Source organism: Amphibalanus amphitrite, unplaced genomic scaffold (assembly GCF_019059575.1).
Source record: "Amphibalanus amphitrite isolate SeventyFive unplaced genomic scaffold, NRLGWU_Aamphi_draft 001717F_arrow, whole genome shotgun sequence".
Lineage (NCBI taxonomy): Eukaryota > Metazoa > Arthropoda > Thecostraca > Balanomorpha > Balanidae > Amphibalanus > Amphibalanus amphitrite.
The window spans coordinates 44,803-61,418 of record NW_024883210.1 but is presented as its reverse complement, the minus strand read 5'-3'; the positions used below and the strand labels follow the sequence as shown (position 1 = coordinate 61,418).

The 16,616-nt window shown below is 50.4% G+C and overlaps 1 protein-coding gene across 3 annotated transcripts in view; it reads left to right on the top strand.

Annotated features, from left to right (window-relative positions):
* Positions 1 to 16,616, top strand: part of LOC122374811 (transmembrane protein 184B-like) — a 42,864-nt gene that overhangs the window by 20,652 nt on the left and 5,596 nt on the right. For all 3 annotated transcript variants that reach the window (XM_043353795.1, XM_043353796.1, XM_043353797.1), the window contains exons 5-8: positions 11,833 to 12,000; positions 13,916 to 14,085; positions 14,470 to 14,696; positions 15,821 to 15,905. In XM_043353795.1, the coding sequence (XP_043209730.1) occupies positions 11,833 to 12,000; positions 13,916 to 14,085; positions 14,470 to 14,696; positions 15,821 to 15,905 (650 nt within the window). The remainder of the gene's footprint in view (positions 1 to 11,832; positions 12,001 to 13,915; positions 14,086 to 14,469; positions 14,697 to 15,820; positions 15,906 to 16,616) is intronic.

The window sequence follows — 16,616 nt, the reverse complement described above, 5'->3', positions numbered from 1 at the left end:
CGCCATTTCCGACAAATACAATTAAGCGTAATGGAATGGCACGAATAGGGGCAGGGCTGGGAACAATTTATGTCTGATATTTTAGTACTGATTGGATCCAATTATTCTGTGACCTGATATGACCCAGCGGTGTTGGTAGGAGTAGGGGTAGGCAGGCGCGTAACCACCACTGGGGACACTGGGGACCGATCCCCAGTAACTTTTGGGTTACTGGGGACCGTACCCAGTAAAACCGACGACCTCCTCAGTTTGCTTAAATAGCCAAATATTGTCTCTAAATCGACGTGAAGAGTAATATGTAGTCAACGGAAGACAAAACAATGCACGTTTTGTTTAGCCAACGCCCGGGTGGGCCCCTCAGCCAATTTCGCCATGGGGTTGGGGCTGAGGGCTTTTTGGCCACACCAGATTATCTCGGAAAGTAAGCAAGCTAGAAAGACGCGGTAAAAAGCAACAGAGAGCTCACTACAGTATCTTTCAAGAATTACCTATCTCATGTTTTATCAGGTCATCGCTGAGGTCACTGGAGTCTGAGGTCACTGGAGTCTGGAGGTCACTAAAGGCAAAATTTTCACGAACTTTTGTTCCCAATTTTGACAACTTTTCACAAATCGGCGCATAAGTCAGGAACCAATAGAGCTGCAGTGCTGCGGGAAAGCGCATTCGATAGCTGTTTCAAAGGCCTTTCTGAGTAATGCTCTCAGCTTTGACCTAAGGTCAACGGCTTAGCTTCCAGGCTAGCGTTTCATTAATGCCGCATTTGCCGTTGGTGAAACTCGTTGGCTATTTTTCTGGCTGATATTTTTTTCACACCGGCGGATATTTTTCGCCTGGTTGGTGAAACTCGTCAGCGTTTTTTTTATAAGAAAAATTGCGTCAGCCGGCTATTTTTCTGTTGGTATAGCTGACCTCTGGTGACCTGACCTTAGGTGACCTGGGGTAAAAATTTTCACAGACGATGCTAAATTGGGGTTTCATAACCTATACCAAGTTTCGTGGCGGTGCGCGCCGCGGTTTTCCTTACACGCGCAAAAAAAAACTGGCAGGTCTGGCCAAAAACGCCCCCTCTCCCCCCTCAGGCGACTCCTGAAATATAATATTTGGTCTTCGCGGCCCTCCATGTGGTCCCCAGTAACTTCAGACTTGTGGTTACGCGCCTGGGGGTAGGGGTAGTGTTAGGGGTAGGGTAGTGGTAGAGGTAGGGGTAGGGGTAGTGGTACGAGTAGTAGTAGGGGTAGGGGTAGTGGTAGGGTTAGTAGTAGGGGTAGTAGTAGGGGTAGTGGTAGGGTAGTGGTAGGGGTAGGAGTATGGGTAGGAGTAGTGGTAGGGGTAGGGGTAGGGGTAGTGGTATGGGTAGGGATAGTGGTAGGGGTAGTGGTAGGGGTAGTGGTAGGGGTAGTGGTAGGGGTAGTGGTAGGGGTAGTGGTAGGGGTAGGGGTAGGGGTATTGGTAGGGGTAGGGGTAGTGGTGGAGGCAAAAGTAGAATTGTGGCCCGGGCTGATCCCATCGGACGAGAGGTGACCTATGTGACCTGGCCTGACCCAAAGTGACCGGGGCTGACTCCCTTGGCCTTTCTAGACCCCGTATCAGCCAAATTTCATCCAACAAAACCCTCAGAACAGTTCTTTTTTAATTCTCTTCACATTTCCGTCCATATCTATGCTTCTAGACGACACATCGATTTGAAACGAACACCATTCGAACGCAAATTGGCTGGTGCCGCAATTTTTTCCTACCACGCAGCCACTGAACTCTATAATGTGGAATGCGCATCGGCCGCCAGATGGTGTCCAACGGTGCCGCCATGTTGCGCAGACCAGGAAGCGGCCGCCGCCTGTGTTGGGGAATAGGGAATTCGGGACCTCGATTTACGTTTGCGGTCGCTGCATCCGTTACGTTCAAGCTATGTGGACACGGAACCCGGCATCTTACGCAGAATTGAGTGGAGAATAAGATGAAATCCTAAAAAATTCTCAGATACAAGGAACTAATACGTTAAGCCCTTATAAGTCAATGGGGAAATATGAAAATTGCTATTTTGGCGCCGAGAATGATCTGAAACTATCTCAAGCATATAAAATCATGATTTCATGCACTCCTTGCAAGGTTCTATGCTTCATATTTGCATTGTTGCCCTTGTGTGACGTCATTTGTGACGTCACAAGGGTCACAGTTTTTCTTCAATAACTCCCGATCAAATTGAGCTAGCGAGTCGGGAAAGCCACCAATGGACTCAAGAAGACCTGCCGAATCGAATGATATGCGACATGACCTCTTTCGACCAACTTCGTGACCTGGCGGTGCTGACCTGACCTTGACCTGAGGTCAACACCCTAAGTTGACCTGACCGGAACAAAAAGTATATCACTCGATGCGCCTGAGCTAGCTGAACACGATGATGCCAAAATCGCGGCTCTACGGCTATTTTTTGCGAAGTTATTTACCAAAAACCGAACCCGTGCCTTAGATCACTTGACCTGACCTCAGAGGTCACCGGTTGACCCGGGACCTTTACAGTGGGTTCCTACCAGTCACTCTGCATTATCCTTTGTCGCAAACGACCAATTTACCGCTTAATTCTAGTTTAATTAGCGGCGCATTAGCGAGGTGGGTTCAATCAACCCCCATCCTAGGTCCGGTGAGTAAATTTGAGGAATTCTGAAGATACGATCGTGTTCCCCACTCAATTCTGCGTAAGATGCCGGGTTCCGTATCTACGTAACTTGAACGTAACGGATGCGGCGGCCGCAAACGTAAATCGAGGTCCCGAATTCCCTATTCCTCAGCACAGGCGGCAGCCGTTTCTTGGTCTGCGCAATATGGCCGCCACCGTTAGACACTACGGCCAATAGGGTTCAAGCGGCATTGCTCCCCTGTGCACGCAGCAAAGCAAGTGGCGCAGCCGCTTGTCTATCTTACTATTTCAACAGGATCCATCTGTTTGTTTGTCTGTCCGCCACGTCGTGTAGTGGGTTCAATTTAGCCGGCCTACAGGGCAGACGGTACGACGTAGGGGTTGAAATTTGCACACCTTCTAGGTGACAGAGCGGGTCAGCGCCTTTTCTGGGTTCCGACTCGCTGGGGTGCACGGTTCGCGCGTGGCGGGCGCCGGAAGAACGCCAATGAAATTTTGATCGGTTCGTATATCTTCATTGAGAGCCGGGGTCGACAAACTTTGTGAGCTAAATGCATGCCGATCGGTGGCGGGTGCCTCGCATTGGCGGATGGGCAAGTTTTTAATTTGAATAAAAAGTGGTGAGAAAATGTGTTAATTGTCGCTAAATGGGTACAGTTTGTGATGGAATTTACAACTGCACTGCGTTTGCCGCAAGGCGCCACATTTGTCCCAAGGCTCCATCTTCGTCGCAATTCGCACAGTTTTGTCAAATACGGTCCGATATGGGTACAATTTGGTGCAAGGATGCATGCTCAATCGCCGGGTGAAAATGCGCTGCGTTTGTCACAATGCGCCACATATGCAACAAAGCGCCATTTCCGACAAATACAATTAAGCGTAATGGAATGGCACGAATAGGGGCAGGGCTGGGAACACTTTAAGTCTGATATTTTAGTACCTACTGATTGGATCCAATTATTCTGTGACATGACATGACCCGGCGGTGTTGGTAGGGGTAGGGGTAGGGGTAGGGGTAGTGGTAGGGGTAGTGGCAGGGTAGGGTAGTGGTAGGGTTAGGGGTAGGGGTAGTGGTAGGAGTAGTAGTAGGGGTAGGGGTAGTGGTAGGGGTAGTAGTAGGGGTAGGGGTAGTAGTAGGGGTAGGGGTAGTAGTAGGGGTAGTAGTAGAGGTAGTGGTAGGGGTAGTGGTAGGGGTAGTGGTAGGGGTAGGAGTATGGGTAGTAGCAGTGGTAGGGGTAGGGGTAGTGGTAGATGTAGTGGTAGGGGTAGGGGTAGGGGTAGGGGTAGTGGTAGGGGTAGTGGTAGGGGTAGTGGTAGTGGTAGTGGTAGTGGTAGAGGTAGTGGTAGGGGTAGTGGTAGTGGTAGAGGTAGTGGTAGGGGTAGTGGTAGGGGTAGGGGTAGGGGTAGTGGTAGTGGTAGGGGTAGTGGTAGTGGTAGTGGTAGGGGTAGTAGTGGAGGCAAAAGTAGAATAGTGGCCCGGGCTGATCCCATCCGACGAGAGGTGACCTATGTGACCTGGCCTGACCCAAAGTGACCGGGGCTGACCCCTTGACCCGTCTTGACCCCGTATCAGCCAAATTTCACCCAACAAAGCTCTCAGAGCAGTTCTTTTTTAAATCTCTTCACATTTCCGTCCATATCTATGCTTCTAGACGACACATCGATTTGAATCGAACACCATTCGAAAGCAAATTGGCTGGTGCCGCAATTTTTTCCTACCACGCAGCAAAGCAAGTGGCGCAGCCGCTTGTCTATACTACTATTTGAACAGGATCCGTCTGTTTGTCTGTCTGTCCGCCACGCCGTGTAGTGGGTTCAATTTAGCCGGCCTACAGGGCAGACGGTATTTCGTAGGGGGTTGAAATTTGCACACCTTCTAGGTGACAGAGCGGGTCAGCGCCTTTTCTAGGTTTCGGCTCGCTGGGGTGCACGGTTCGCGCGTGGGGCGCGCTGGAAGAACGCCAATGAAATTTTGATTGGTTCTTATATCTTCATTGAGAGCCGGGGTCGACAAACTTTGTGAGCTAAATGCATGCCGATCGGTGGCGGGTGCCTCGCACTGGCGGATGGGCAAGTTTTAATTTGAATAAAAAGTGGCGAGAGAATGTGTGGATTTTCGTTCAGTGGGAACAGTTTGTGATAGGAATTAACAACTGCACCGCGTTTGCCGCAATGCGTCACATTGTTCACAAGGCGTCATTTTTGCCGCAAATCGCACAGTTTTGTCAAATATGGTCCGATATGGGTGCAATTTGGTGCAAAGATGCATGGTCAATCACCGGGTGAAAATGCGCCACGTTTGCCGCAATGCGCCACATTTGTCACAAAGCGCCATTTCCGACAAAATCGAGTAAGGGCAATGGAATGGCACGAATTATTATGTGACCTGACATGACCCAGCGGTGTTGGTAGGGGTAGTGGTAGGGGTAGTGGTAGGGGTAGTGTAGTGGTAGGGGTAGGGGTAGGGGTAGTGGTAGGAGTAGTAGTAGGGGTAGGGGTAGTGGTAGGGGTAGTAGTAGGGGTAGTGGTAGGGGTAGTGGTAGGGGTAGGAGTATGGGTAGTAGTAGTGGTAGGGGTAGGGGTAGATGTAGTGGTAGGGGTAGGGGTAGGGGTAGTGGTAGTGGTAGTGGTAGGGGTAGTGGTAGGGGTAGGGGTAGTGGTAGGGGTAGGGGTAGTGGTAGGGGTAGTGGTGGAGGCAAAAGCAGAACAGTGGCCCGGGCTGATCCCAGCGGACGAGAGGTGACCATGTGACCTGGCCTGACCCAGAGCGACCGGGGCTGACCCCTTTGACCCGTCTTGACCCCGTATGACCTAAATTTCATCCAACAACGCCCTCAGAACAGTTCTTTTTTAAATTCTCTTCACATTTCCGTCCATATCTATGCTTCTAGACGACACATCGATTTGAATCGAACACCATTCGAAAGCAAATTGGCTGGTGCCGCAATTTTTTCCTACCACGCAGCAAAGCAAGTGGCGCAGCCGCTTGTCTATCTTACTATTTGAACAGGATCCGTCTGTTTGTCTGTCCGCACTTGGTCTCCCCAATATATTGCAGTTCGCACCGTCTGCAATATATCCAGGCGCATCATCCTGGATGGGTAGTGGGTTCAATTCCACTCGCCTACAGGGCAGACGGTATATCGTAGGGGGTTGAAATTTGCACACCTTATAGGTGACAGAACGGGTCAGCGCCTTTTCTAGGTTTCGGCTCGCTGGGGTGCACGGTTCGCGCGTGGCGGGCGCCGGAAGAACGCCAATGAAATTTTGATCGGTTCGTAGATCTTCATTGAGAGCCGGGGTCGACAAACTTTGTGGACTAAATGCATGCCGATCGGTGGCGAGTGCCTCGCATTGGCGGATCGGAAAGTTATTAATTTGAATGAAAAGTGGCGAGAGAACGTGTTGATTTTCGTTCAATGGAAACAGTTTGTGATACGAGTATACAAATGCACCGCGTTTGCCGCAATGCGTCACATTTGTCTCAGGGCGTCATTTTTGCCACAAATCGCACAGTTTTGTCAAATATGGTCCGATGTGGGTGCAATTTGGTGCAAAGATGCATGCTCAAACAACAGGTACAGATGCGCCGCATTTGCCGCAATGCGCCACATTTGCCACAAAGCGCCATTTCCGACAAAATCGAGTAAGGGCAATGGAATGGCACGAATTATTCTGTGACCTGACATGACCCAGCGGTGTTGGTAGGAGTAGGGGTAGGGGTAGTGGTAGGGGTAGTGGTAGGGGTAGTGTAGTGGTAAGGGTAGTGGTAGGGGTAGTGGTAGGGGTAGTGGTAGGGGTAGTGGTAGGGGTAGTGGTATGGGTAGTAGTAGTGGTAGGGGTAGATGTAGTGGTAGGGGTAGGGGTAGTGGTAGGGGTAGTGGTAGGGGTAGTGGTAGGGGTAGTGGTAGGGGTAGTGGTAGGGGTTTCGTTTCGTTTATTTAGGGCTTGTCCACAAGTGGCTATTACGGCCCAGTCAATACATGATAGGTACACACACCCACACACACACATATACATACATACAATATACACGTCAATATAAAGCAACACCCGCAAAAGCATACATAAAATATCTAAAATCAGTCATGTCACTTGTCAGTCACTATCTAAAGTGCTGCACCAGCTGTCTCCTGGAACCAGTCGCCTTCACCTCCGGCGGCAGGCCGTTCCATGCAGCGGCGGCTCTATACGAAAACAGCCGCCTGGTTGCCGCCAGTCGAACCCGCGGCAGGTCGAGCACAGCTGCGCCCGCAGCCGTGGCCCGCGTGACTCTATTGGAGACGGCGGCACGCGGGCGAAACATGGACCGCAGCGAGTCAGGGGCGCCGGCGGCGTACAAGGCGCGTTGCACGTTCACCGCGTCACGGCGTGCGATGACCTCACCAATGCCGGGCCAGCCGAGCGCGCCGAGGGCGGGGGTGATGTGGTCGAATTTGCGGAGACCAGAGACGAGCCGTACAGCGAGATGGATGGTCCTCTGCAGCCGGTGCAGACGGGATTTGGAGGCACCACCCCAGACTGACGAGCAGTACTGGAGGTGGGGGAAAACGTGGGTTTGAACGAGGATTTTAAGGATGTCAGGGGAGAGGTGATGGCGAATTTTGAACAGTGATATAAGGATTCCATTTGACCGCCGAACGATAGAGGATATATGTGGCTCCCAGCTCAGGGTTTGGTCGAGGAGAACACCCAGCACCTTGATGTGTTTTGTTGGCCGAATAGTTGCATCATCTACGTTAAGGGTGAAGTTTTTGACTTTATCAACTGAATTTTGAGTGCCAAGAAGAGTGAAGCAGGTCTTCTCTCCATTCATTTTTAAACTGTTTAAGCTAAACCAGCGTTGAAGTTGCTGAATGTTCTCCTCGGCCCGGGACTTCAGCACTTGGATGCCAGTGGGATTGGAGGGTGCTGAGTCCAGGATTTGGGTGTCATCCGCGTAGGATATGAGTCGGCCATGGGGGAGGAAGCAGGTAAGGTCGTTGACGAAGATGAGGAAGAGGATGGGACCCACGATGGACCCCTGGGGAACACCGTGGGAGAGTGGGAGGGCCGTTGAGGAGCGGATGAGTTGGGAACGGCCAGAGAGGTAGCTGCTGAACCAGCGGGATGAGATGCCATACCACTCGAGCTTGTTCAGAAGCATCGAGTGGTCGACACTGTCGAATGCCTTGCTCAGGTCGACTGACGTCACCGCGGCAATGTCACCACCGTCGACCCTGCGAGCCGCCCATTCGACAATGTCGAGTATGGCATCTTCAGTGGAGTGGGATGGGCGGTAGGCATACTGGGATGGGGAGAGGATGTGGTTAGTGATGAGGTAGGAGGTGAGCTGAGAGCACACAACCTTTTCAAGGATTTTGGAGAGAGATGGGAGGATGGATATGGGGCGGTAGTTGCCAGGCTGGTTGGGGTCACCGGATTTGTGGATTGGTGTGACGATGGCAACTTTCCATGCGTCAGGGAAGGTAAGGGTGGATATGGATGAGTTGATTAGGTGAAGGATGGGCGGACCGACTGCAGGGAGACAGCTTCTGATCGCAGCGATCGGAATGCCATCAACCCCAACAGCCCTCGACGCACTCAGCCGGCTGATGGTCAGAATCAGGTCTGGCAGCGTTATGCATTGAGGGGCGAAGGCGCTCGCACATACCCTGGGAGGCCGCGGGCCGGCAGCGGGGGTCTCGGTCCCCTGCGCGGCCCGCGCGGCCTCAGCTGCCACACGAGCGCCGACACCGGCAAAATACTCGTTGAGCTGGTCGGCGCTCAGCACATCACGGTCTGGTGGCTGTGCGCCTGCAGAGCCTCTCGCAGATAGGTTAGCACCAAATCGCTTAAGTCATCCAACAACGCCCTCAGAACAGTTTTTTAAATTCTCTTCACATTTCCGTCCATATCTATAGTTCTAGACGACACATCGACATGAATCAAACACCATTCGAAAGCAAATTGGCTGGTGCCGCAATTTTTCCTAGTGGTAGGGGACAGGGGTAGGGGTAGTGGTAGGGTAGGGGTAGTGGTAGGGGTAGTGGTAGGGGTAGGGGTAGTGGTGGAGACAAAAGCAGAACAGTGGCCCGGGCTGATCCCAGCGGACGAGAGGTGACCTATGTGACCTGGCCTGACCCAAAGTGACCGGGGCTGACCCCTTTGACCCGTCTTGACCCCGTATCACCCAAATTTCATCCAACAACGCCCTCAGAACAGTTTTTTAAATTCTCTTCACATTTCCGTCCATATCTATAGTTCTAGACGACACATCGACATGAATCAAACACCATTCGAAAGCAAATTGGCTGGTGCCGCAATTTTTCCTACCACGCAGCAAAGCAAGTGGCGCAGCCGCTTGTCTATATTACTATTTGAGGAGGGCGTAGTTTCTGTCTGTAACCGAGGTCGCGACATGGTGCTACGTAGCGCGGGATACAGGTCACACCGTTGCACCTACCGCGCTGAAATTTGCGCAAGTTATAGAACAAGGATGGACAACGTGCCTTTGAGCGGTCTCGGCTCGATCGGATCGATAGCGAGCGCGTGGCGCGTGCCCAAAAAGTGCAAATTCGCGTCATAGACTTTACATGTATAAATCGGCTGGCAAAAACGGGCGAAAATGGCTAAATTTGCCCGACACGGGTCCGTTCCCCGTGCAATATCTCGGTAGCCGTGCGCCCGATCGGCACGGGGAAAACAGCATCGTGTAGAGAATCGAACGGGCAATCGAATAGTGTGCGGTGCAGGGGTGGCACGCGCCACGTGCACCCGTGAGGGCGCTTTTGTTTGAAAAATTGACGTTTCGGACGGATTTTGGATTTTATTTTATTTTCACGTGACCGTCAGACTGAGAGTGTTAAAACAATGCCTATTGGCAAGGGAAATGTACCGCCTCTCATGGAAAAATTGTGAAAAGCTAATTGATCAAAAACAAGGTGGAAAAATCGCTGGAGAAAATGGTATTTGTCCATAATGTGCCACTAAATAATTACACGGGATTTGCTGCTTAACCTGATACGTTTGGCAATTGAAAATGCTATCATTAGAAAGAGCATTCAATTCTCTCCAAGATCCAATCATCACGTTTGCATGACAAGCAACAGTACTCTTAAAAATATAAATGTTTCAAACCTCTGCAAAATCATTTTTAGCGAAAATTATCTACGCCTTTCATTCGTCACAAAACTACGCACCTGAATTATAAAACACATTTGACAGGTTCACTGAACTATTGACAGGTTCTGAAGTGGAAAGCATGCTTATCAGACACGGGCACCTCGATCCGATGGATATTTTTTTTCCAAACCAAAACGTTTAGCCATCAAAAAGCAATCGACCGAAATGGATAGATAATCCAACCGACACAAGAACAACCAAACACCCGCCGATCGTAAATACCCCCTTTTCGCGTTGCGGAGCACGCGGGTCACCCTAGTAGAAACTACTTGTAGGTATCATTAGTTGCATCATGTAAAACAGTCGATTTCCCACTGGGAATACTCATGAGCTACTGTGTGCAAAGAAACATTCACTTCATTCACTTCATATTTTGCAATAATGTGTAGTGTGCAAGATGTATAGTTTATGGTAGGACCCGGTTGGACCCGTCAGGAAATTTCCAGGAACCAGTCTGGACCCATATGGGTCCAGACTGGTTCTTTGGACCGGGTCCTCGGGTCCACATTTTGCCACCTCTACGAAGCATAAGTCATGCCAGTCTCTCTTCCCATGCTTGTGGCCGCTCATCTACATTGGTATTAATCTGGCCTATAGCTTGAATGTTGTACCATGTAACCCTGTGCTCCGCAAGCTGGCGTCGAACGACTTATTTGTCGTCTCGGGGCCGTATTGATGCATCTGTGACGTCATTGGACGGTGACGTCACTGGACAGATGGTCCGGACGGTCCGACAGTGAGCTGTTATTGGTATCACCGTGATATTGATGTCGATTGGACCCCGGGGGTCTCTTGGGGTTCATCTGATTATAGTTTATATGGACGGAAGCTGAGCGAAACTTTCTTCTGCTTTTTTGGAGCACTGGTGCCTCGGTGGTATAAGGCATAATGGGGTATCTTCAGTCTTAACTAAGCTCATAATATGTGTGTCCTAATCCTATTATATGCAATCCTAAAATCATCGACCTAAGAACGTCGTTTAACACTGCGGACCTTATTTGACAAAGGATGTGTGCCTGGGGACCTCATTTAAATTGCAAACGTTTCACTCGTTTTCTCCGTAATGACCCACAGCGCTTTGTTTTAACTGTATCAACTTGGATACTTCCAAGAGGAAGTTGGCTGACGCCTTGGCGTCATAATTTCTCCGAATGGCTTTGATTGATTGCATACTGATCGGATACCAACGACTGAAATTAGCACCGACTTGGTTAAAGTTCTGTTTAGCCGCATCATAATGTCCCATATTCCACCAATCTGCTCGCCGCTGAAGGCCCCCGTCAGCCAACTTTGTCGCGAGAGTTTGTCAGGGGGAATTTTAAACCCGGAACGGTTTCGAGGGATTTGAGATGCAAAGTGACGTCTTTACGGTTTCGCGATACTCCCTTGCATCTCGATGAAGCACATATCCTCCGAATGCATCACAACAATTAAGCTATAATTTATGTGATGAGACAGGATGTGATTATTTCAAAACAGCTACCTCGGCTGCCTCTTACAGAGACGTCCGTCGTATCAGTAATGTCGGTGAAGTGTTATCTTATAACGCTCCGGGAGACTCGGAGTGGCGCGGTCGTTTGTCTTCCGTAGAAAATGTGCTGCGATTGTCACAGCCAGGGGATTTTTTCATGATTACGAGGGTTTTATCGTTTTATTTGATGAAATAGGGCCAGATCTGTTGTAATGTACTAGTTAGTTACGATTTTCTCACTTTTTATCTCCTTTTTCTTGCAGCGTATAAATCCGAATGCTTCTTTGTACTGTTTAATCATTTCTGCTTTGTGTGTTCACTGTTCATCGCCGCTGTTCATGGCCGCCCTGCTACATGATTTCCCGTCGCCTTATCCCCAATTTGATGTCCTTCGCCCATAATCCAGACATGAACCCCGATCGCCATATCCTTCTCTTCACCAAATCTCCTTTATTTCTTGTTTGCTGTTCCATATCCCCGTTCCATTACCCTTCTCCTTCCCCTCGACGCTCTATACCCTCACCCCCCAAACCCCATCTAACTCCCCCCCCCCCATTCCCAGGACGACGCTCTGCAGCTGCACCTGCTGTCTGGCCGGCCGGAGCTACACCATCGAGTTCCTGCGCTTCTGCAAGCAGGCCACGCTGCAGTTCTGTGTGGTCAAGCCGGTGATGGCCTGTGTCACCATCGTACTGGAGGCCTACGGAAAATATTCGGACGGATACTGGAGGTGAGAGGAGGATGGGGACAGGGTAGAATGAAGAGAGCGATTTATGGGCCTCCTGACAGGTATGGTTGCGGTTGGTGGCAGGCCGTAGCCTGGCGAAGTCAGTGAGGGGACCGGCCGTGCGCGGCTATGTGCGCACGTTAAACTTTGGACTCTAAATTCTGCCATAGAACTGGGATTGCGCGATCGGAGGGTAGAGGGCAGGGTCACCGCAACAAGCTTCGCTTAGCGGTGGCTCTGTCCTTGTGAATCCTTCCCATCATAAGGTTCGGACTAAATTTATAAGAAAAAAAGAGCGGGGGCGAGAGGATGAGGAAGGGGTGCTGGGGGAGGGGGTAGTTCAGTGTGGGGAAGATACGTGAGGGCTCAACTCTCAGCCGTTTTCATCTGAGTTTGACGTCCAAAAAGAACGAAATCTTGACGTTACAGCCGGCGCTTTCTCATGGACACATTAGTACCATCGTGATTTTATAATCCCTCTAATAACACCATTATCAAGTAGTTCGGAAATTTGCACACTGATTGGCGATGTAATTTCAATGATTTGAATACTTGTTGAAATTGCGTCAATCATGGAATCTATTATCTAACACCGTTAGCACATCGCCTTCATGACTGTTGTACATCCATTTCGATCTGATTTATTTTTTAATCTTTTTTAATGATGATATAACTAATCACTATTGATCTTGCAGTTTGTATTTATGTGTAGTGTTGATTATTATTTATTTTCATTTATTATTTTCACCCTAACTTCTACGACCTCTCGTAATCCGGCCCGATCTGGGCCCAACCTCTCCCCTCTGATCCCCAATCAGCCCATCCATCCATCGGTCGGTGCTCCGCTGAGTTATGGTCGTCTGTCCAATGTATTGGCGGATGTCGATGGCTGTGACGGCCTGCCGAGTTATGTTCGTCTACTACCTGATCAGCTGTTGTGGCTCCGCTGGGAGCCACACGTTGCCACCGCCGCCGCCGCCGCCGCCGCCGCCGCCGCCGCCGCCGCCGTCCGCCGCTGCCGCCCGGCGCCCGCCGCCAAAGCAAGGTGTGCCAGAGTGAGCGAGGCGAGCCGGCTCCCTCGGCGGCGGCGGCGGCGGCGGCGGCGGCGGCGGTGTTATGGGCGACTAGTGGCCGGGCCGGCGGGCGCGCAGCCTTGAGGCCCGCCTGACACGGCCGGCCGGCCGGCGGACGCGCAGATCAGGCCCACGGTGCGCGCGCGGGCCCGGCCCCAGGCTCGCCCTGCTGTGACGGTTGGGCGAGGAAAGACGCGTAGCGAGAGACGTGGGGTTTGATGAAGCTTGGCAAACTGGGAAGTTTGCTTGAGTTAGAAAATGTTCCTGGGTTTGTGTGTTAAAAAATGAAGAGTAGAGTTTAGGTGTTGATGTGTTCGTATGTATGTTGGGAAGGAATGCAGCGTACACGTACGGTGGCTTATCGATCGGCCACGTACCAGCCATGCAGGTGATATGGTGCAGAGGATCGGATGCTATTTTGTTTATTGGTTGCGCCTAAGTTGAAATAGGGTATGGAAATTTTGTTTCGTCTGCAGTGGGCGAGTTGTGCGTGTACCCGCAAAATATTTGCACCATGTTTGCACCACCACAGCTGATGATTACTCATATTATTGGTTGGCTCATAGATGATCACTTTCGTTAAAGTTTTAAGCCGGTTTTTGAATTAAATGCATGCTATTATAACAAAGCATGACTAAATTACAAGACGGTATTGTATAGCCAAAGCGCTCCATAACCGTAATGCCTCGCGCAGTCCACAGTTTTTCATGTGTAACATCGCTACTGATCAACAACTTCACCATCTCTGACCCCCTCCGTTTCCCACAGCGCGACCAGCGGGTACCTCTATATCACCATCATCTACAACTTCAGCGTGTGTCTGACATCCTCCCCCCCCCCCCCAGCGCGACGAGCGGCTACCTCTACATCACCATCATCTACAACTTCAGCGTTTCGCTGGCGCTCTATGCGCTCTTCCTGTTCTACCACGCCACCAGGGAGATGCTGCGACCCTTCGATCCCGTCATCAAGTTCTTCACAGTGAAGTCGGTCATCTTTCTGTCCTTCTGGCAGGGTGAGATATGCATAGAACGAGACGCCTGCATAGACGTCCGTTGGTTTTTGGATTGTAGGCCGAGGTTTTCTAGGCAGTGTTTTTCTCTGTTTTACTTCATTCGGACGTTGGTTTTTATTTGACGATTTCATCAAATGTTTCACAACAGAATGTGTTTCATAACAAATTTTTGAGTAGACAGGAAATCGCCTTATTTTGCAACAATTGCAGATCAATAATTGATCATTAAGCCTGTAAATAACTCATTTTGAAGTTGTAATAAACAGCCGCGATCGTGATAACTTCTAACTCAAAGTGTTCACGTTCCATTATCCACCCCCCCCCCTCCCCAGGCGTGCTTCAAGCCATTCTGTAGATGAGTAACATGTCCTTCCCCCTCCCCAGGCGTGCTTCTGGCCATTCTCGAGTGGAGCGACATGTTCGAGGAGCGCAGCTACATCAACCCAGGCACCATGTCGGCCGGCTACCAGAACTTCCTCGTCTGTATCGAGATGTTCTTCGCCGCCATCATGCTGCGCTACGCGTTCCCGCATACGACCTACTCCCAGGAGTGTTTTACCGATCCGAGCGGACGGTCGGTGACCATGACGAGTATCTCCAGCTCTCTGAAGGTAGGTTTGGTGGGGGGGGGGGCAAGGAGGGAGGGAGGGAGGGAGGGAGGGAGGGAGGGAGGGAGGGAGGGTGAGAGAGGGAGAGGGAGGGGAAGAGAGGGAGGTGGTACCTAGGTGTCGTTAACCGTTTTTTATAGTAAGCCTCTACGTTTGTTTTTGTTTTTGAGACCGATTGTACTACATGTGAGCTTTCTTTAGGATGTTTTTTTTTTATCCGGTTGTAATCCATGAGCGTATCCTGAGAGCATTTGAATGGATTACGTCCGGTATTGTACCCATAATCGGATTTCACCCGCATTTGGTAGTGATTTGAATGGGATGAATGGTGTCAACATAGTCATTAACACTTACTTTTAGTCTCTGAACTGTCGCTTATGCCGGATGTAGTTTATGTAGAAGGATGTGTGGTCATCTCGGTACCCGTCTAACTAGTCAGTCTTCTCTCTCGTCTCTTTCGAAACACTCACAGTTAAAAGGCCATCCACAAATCACATTATCAACATTGAACGCGGTATACCATGAGTCCGTATGGACCATGAGTCCGTAAATGCAGTTTCTCTCTCTCTCTCTCTCTCTCTCTCTCTCTCTCTCTCTCTCTCTCTCTCTCTCTCTCTCTCTCTCTCTCTCTCTCTCTCTCTCTCTCTCTCTCTCTCTCTCTCTCTCTCTCTCTCGCTATGCTTTCCCTGCCATTCTTTTGCCATCCCACAACATTGCGCTGCTTACATTTCGCCTCGCCTCTCCTCTCTTTCCCCTCCCCATCCTCTTTTCCCCATGTCCAATGACTGCACCAGTCCCGTCCGGTCCAGACCACACAGTGCGGCACTCTGCACGGGGGGGAAGGGGGGGGGGGGCTGTGTGGGCCACTCCGGGATCGATTCACCGACGCCCGAACGTCTAGTCCGGGCGACCGAACGGCCGACCGAGCGATTAGCTGTACGTTCTTTGATCGTGATGCCTTTGCCGCTGTTATCTGTGTCGGTCTTTGGTGTGTAATGAAGTACTGTTATCTCCGTTGGCCGTCAGATATGGTGTGTTGTGGTCAAATCAGACAAGTCACAAATGCGTCCCTGTATATTGGGTGTATTACAATTAATGTTTGACGCTTTTATTTTGTGTTTTCGCAGGAGACGATGAACCCACGAGATATAATGACGGACGCGATTCACAACTTCCATCCGCAGTACAGCCAGTACACCCAGTACAGTGCCGGTACGTACACTGCAGTACACTGCGGTACATTCAGTACACTGCAGTACAGCCAGTACACCCAGTACAGCGCCGGTACGTACACTGCAGTACACTGCAGTACATTCAGTACAGCCAGTACACCCAGTACATAGTTCACCAATAGTACACCGGGTGTACTAATACGGGTGTACTACACCCGTATTACTTCCATAGTTTGGTACCGTTTTATATTACGGTCACAGAAGCTCGATTTTACATGCAAAAGCCGTTCAAAGCCGTGCTTTCACAGACGGCTTTGAAGACTCCCCAGATGTATTTGTCGTTCCATTTTACGTGAACTTCTGTGAGATGCATTCAGAATAGCTGAGACTCGGCGCAAGCAGCTTACATTGAGCGTCTCGAGTAGACACTTTATTATCTGCTAGCTGTTGGTATTTCCCCTTACGTTTCCCTAGTTTGACCAGCTTTCCCAAGTATCGAACAACTAGATTGGGTAACTACCACTAGGGACAAATTACTTAGCTATTGGACGCGAATAATTCTATGATCTTCATCCGTGCGTGTAAATCCCATGTTGTGATGCATTACGGTGCGGTAAACACGATTATGCGGGTATTTGTGTACCTGACAGCTCTACGATTGCCGAGCTTTTTTACCTCTCCGGGCTGGCTTTGGCTGAGACGGATCCATCGCAGCTGTCGGCGGCAATAAATGTATTCCAGACATCGGCTC